The sequence below is a fragment of the Lepeophtheirus salmonis genome, chromosome 14 (genome assembly GCF_016086655.4).
Source record: "Lepeophtheirus salmonis chromosome 14, UVic_Lsal_1.4, whole genome shotgun sequence".
NCBI classification, from domain to species: domain Eukaryota; kingdom Metazoa; phylum Arthropoda; class Copepoda; order Siphonostomatoida; family Caligidae; genus Lepeophtheirus; species Lepeophtheirus salmonis.
Genome location: NC_052144.2, coordinates 11,613,795 through 11,618,841, shown reverse-complemented (window position 1 = coordinate 11,618,841; position 5,047 = coordinate 11,613,795). Strand labels below are relative to the sequence as shown.

Here is a 5,047-nt window from a genome sequence, read left to right as displayed (position 1 = left end):
GAACAAGTAAAGTATTTCCTCCGGTGTTTTATTCAATTTATTCACGAACTGGAACGATGTCATACATTCTTTACTGAAACAAGTTTCCTTCAAATTCATGAATGTGTTTTTCAGACAACCATTGAAGCTATTTATCACGTCTTCGATGGGTGGGATCTTGAGCCTTTGATAGCGTTTTTTCAATAAAATATTTAAAAAAGATACTCCTTAATCCTTCATCAAAGTTAAATAGACAATTTGTGAGTTTAAACCTAAATTTATTATCAGTGTTTCTATGCGTCATTCATGGGCACACACATTAGTGATTACTTTAGTCATGAATATTCTCTCATCGAGAATGAAAAAATATCCAACAGGTTACGATTATAAAAATTAAATTATATGTTCGAATTGCCATTTACAAAAAACTTACATGCAAGTAATTTTTTACAAGCTCTATTATATTTATTTTTCATGTGGTTATTTTTATACAAATATATTTTAAACTTTCACTTTTATCATATTAGCGATCACATAAATACTTATATTTAAAATTATTTCAGTGAGAGATTCATTTATACGGAAATATTCCCATTGATTCGTCAAAGATATAAACAAATGGTTTTTATAATTTATTACTTTTTTAGTTGAAAACTACACCATTAAAGGATTATTCTCATTAACTTCAATTATTTTATAAAACCAGTTTGCTTCTAATACCATTGATATTGTAACATTAACTTGTTAAGTAAAAATGTACTTATTTAATATATTAATGAAGATATTACGCTAGCAACGGAAGTATGTATCATTTATTTGGTGGTATTCGTAGGAAGATAATACAATTAAAGTAATGTCATCATTCATCTTATTTTTGATTGTATTTTCTTTAATTGATCATCTTTTTTTTTAATTTGAACATATATGTCATTTAATAAATTTAGTCCAAATTAATCCATTATTTTTCACAGTGATGGCTTTATTAAAATGTATCTGACGTCATGGTAACCTTAAAGTAATATTTTACTAAAAAAAAATTTGTGACTAACAAATTACTACTTTATATTAAACAAAATATAAAGACCATCATGTTTAAAGAAATACTCAAGTGACATATTTGTATGTATCTTTGCAGATTTAAGAAAAAAGAGGGTTATAAGTTTTAGATAATAAGAAAAAAATGTTTTGCCATAACCAAAAACTTTACCTAATGACAGTTCAACGGTCCACACTTGAATATTTTTTTTTCCAAGACTTATAATATAATTTAAAATTTGTGCAAAGAATCATATTTACAAATTTTATATGATTATGAAACTAAAAGTACAACCACTTATAAAGATGTAGATAAATAAAGAGTTACTTAAAAGAAGGCTAAAGTTGTATCCAATAAGTTCTAACAACAATGAACAACATCTTGTTGTTCAATACACAATATGATTTTTTTTCTGAAGCTGTTATCATTATTATTGAGAAGAAAACATCTAAGTGTATATTAATAACTTGTAGGTGAGCGAAGGAAAAAAAGGAGACTAAAAATGAGGGTAAGAATTTTAATTGTGAAACTTTGTTAGACTTGGAGTAAAATTGAGGATTGACGGCGGATAAATTCCCCCCTATATATACGGCGTAGATAAGGATTTACTACAACGTCATGACAGCTAAGATTTTTTGTCCAAAACTTTATTTTGACAGGATTGCCATGTTCATCTTTGGGTTTTTTTAATTCCCTACATACATACTTGACTTGTTTTATTCATTAATGAAGATAGCCACCGATTTTTAAAGTACCTATTTTTAAGAGGTAATAGGAGTTATATATTTACAAATGTAAATGGAACAATTTACAAGGAATACCTTAGCTAACTCGGGGCTTTACGCAAAATAAATTGAGCGAAGCGGTTATCCTAATCGTTTTAGGGATGAAAATAATAATTAAAGTTGGAAATTGTATGCATTTTGCATGTGTAAAAAAATAGAAAATGAATATGGTACTACTGATAATTTAAATAATTTTGTTTTATCATATAATTTATAATATTAAAATAATTTATTTATTTGTATATATTTGATAAGAAATCTATAATAAAATCTGTACTTGATTTATTTTAAACCACGCAAGAACAAAATGATTAATCATGTTTGTTTTTTTGGTTTTTTTTTTTTAAAAAAGAAAGTTAATTTTTTGTATTTAAAAGCGTTATCTTATTTTTTCACAATAATTTTGGAAACATATACCAACAATCGATATTTTATTCTTCTTTCCACTATTTACATCTTTCTAGGGGAATAATAACATAAAATCATTGTGATAACCTAAAGAAAAAAAATAACACAAAAAAAATGCAGAGGTTTTGTTTTGTAATTTGTATTTTGAACTAATACCTTTTTTTTCACTTAAATTTTTTATATATTTGTAATTTTAGTAAATATAATTCTTGATAGTTTCATGAAATCATTAATTTTAGCATTTTTTAATACGCTCAGAAGACTTAAATATCATTGCAATATCTGTTTGTATCATTGTTTTTCTAAATTTTTAGTATATCAATTCTTCTTCTATTTTGCTTTTTTTTCTAAAATTATTGTTTCATTAGTTTCTGACTTATTAACAAATTTTTAAAATATTTATTGATACTTCAAAAATAAGGTCTTACTCTTTATTAAAAAAATATATCATATTATGATACTCGTTTTTTTTTTTTTTTTAAGTAGCTGTCATAATTTAATATAAGTTTTTAATCTGCTATTTATAGAACGACGTAGCTCGATGGGAAACATGCTCCGTAACAATTATTTTGTCGCATTCAATGAGTGTTGGTTTGAAACTCGATTGTTCCCATAAAAGAAAATATACTTTATGCATATGGACTTCAAAGATAATTCCTAGGTCAGGTGGACAAATTGTAAAACAATAACTTTAACTTATACTTAATCAGTCCAACTCCATCTGCCAATTATGGAACAATAGAAAAAAAAATATTTTCGATTTTAAGATCACAATTTTTTTTTTTTGGGATCAAATCTTTGGATGTTATTTACCCTAATTAAAGTTAAATAATAACTCTCCCTTAAAAGTGTTGGAAATTCCTTATCAAATATGAATTGTGTCTTTTTTAACTTAAAGAAAATGAATTGAATACTTCTCATGAGTTTGTATTCTTTAATATTGCTAGCGAGTTTAAGTTTATTTATTAGTAAGATTTTAGTTAATGATATATATATGTATATATTAAAAATGGTGTGGATTTTCATTGAACCTTATTCATTTGTATTTTTTTAAATATATTGGATCACAAAGTTTGATAGTCATTTACATTTTGCAATAATATATGTTATTTTAAAAATAAAAATAATTTTTATTTATAAACTTTGATAAAGCAAAAACCAATTTCTCAACGTTTACTATCGAAGTAGTACTAATTACTATAATCTGCAATTTAACACATCATGATATAATACAAAAATATTTTTTGTTAAGATCTCTATAAAAACTTTATAACCATATTTTCAAAAAATAAATAATTTCAATAGTTCAGATCAAAAAAAAAAAAAAAAATTGATAAAAGAATCTCTTTGTTGTATTTTATTTTTCTAAAATCCTTGCACATTTACTTATTTCAAATAATCTCTTTTTTATAAACACTTCATAAGGAATACTTCTGGTTATTGATAATATATGACATGACACACCCATTCCTACTGTGTAGTGTAGAAGCGACCAACAATAATGGAAGTATATAAGTAGGTTTATACAAGAAATAAAGTATCAGTTCTCCATTGGATAAACATCAACAAACAAAATGATTGGAAAGATTCTTATTGCCTGTGTTGCCTTCACCTGTGTCTTGGCTAATCCTCCACCTCCAGCTCCAGTCTACAGTCCATACTCTTCTCCTCCACCAGCATATAAGCCTTACCCTCCTCCTCCACCACCCCCACCAGCATCTATTCCTCCATATGGCTTTAAATACGCTGTTGTTGATGCCGAATCTGGAGTAGACATTGCTGCTGACGAGAAGGCTGAATACGGAGCTGTTTCCGGATCCTACAAGGTTACTCTCCCCGATGGTCGCATCAAGACTGTCACTTATACTGTTGAAGGAGACAGTGGATTCGTTGCTGATGTTCAATTCGAGGCTGCTCCTGCCCCTGCTCCTTATCCTAAGTATGTTCCATACAAGGCCTAAGAAGTTTATTGCTCTTTTTAGTTAATTTATTAATTAATAAATTGTTTATTTACTTATTCAACTCATTGGTGTTTTAATTTTTCTTATTATTTAATCAATGCATATAAGGGCCTTTATCTGTGTGTAGAGTAGATCACATACATACATTAGTATTTGTTGTTTAAACATGACACCTCATTGTAAAATATTCCATTTATTAGAATTAAAATCATTGATCCCAGTTCACTGTCAATCAAAAACTTATATCATATTCTTATAGATGAACTAATTGCAAAAACTTTGGTATTTGATTATGGAAGCAACAAAATAGTTAAAGTATTTTATGAAGCATTGGAATTGAAATTTATAGTGAATTAAACCTCCCTTAGTAAACATCGCGTTTAGTGAACTGGGTAAACAAGAAACTCCAAAAATTAAACGTTATAAATTACGGAAGCATTTTAATTTAATAATTGGCTGTATAACATAGCTTTTTTTTAACGAAATGTTAAGTTTTCAATTGTTCTAAATAGTCAAAATTGATAGAGTAGAAATATACTACCATTAAGATGTTATAAATAATTTTTTTCGGATAAAACAACAATATGACATAAAAATAGCTCCAAAATTTATTTTTTTTCTACTGATTTGGGTTTCAATGAAATATTGTGAGAAACTTCTCGGTTATATTTGTGCAAAATTGGATGAATTATCCTAGTTCATATTATTAAAGATCATTTTAAATAATAATTTTGTCCTACGATTGTGTATGAAAAGGCTCAAATAACGTCAGACATGAATGGACAACTTTAGAAAGAAATGGTGTACCTTCATTATTTAAACAAAAACATAGAATTTTTGGTATACAAGAAATTCTGATACCATCTGTTATTGTGTAA

General features: G+C 26.6%; 1 protein-coding gene across 1 annotated transcript; it reads left to right on the top strand.

Annotated features, from left to right (window-relative positions):
- Positions 1 to 3,782: 3,782 nt before the first annotated feature.
- LOC121129422 (cuticle protein 7) lies at positions 3,783 to 4,169 on the top strand. Its single transcript, XM_040725144.1, has one exon. It carries the CDS (start codon positions 3,783 to 3,785, stop codon positions 4,167 to 4,169), a length of 387 nt encoding a protein of 128 aa, XP_040581078.1.
- Positions 4,170 to 5,047: the final 878 nt, after the last annotated feature.

Excerpts from the sequence above, each read along its gene's own strand:
- LOC121129422 (XM_040725144.1), top strand. The coding sequence starts at position 3,783 with ATGATTGGAAAGATTCTTATTGCCTGTGTTGCCTTCACCTGTGTCTTG.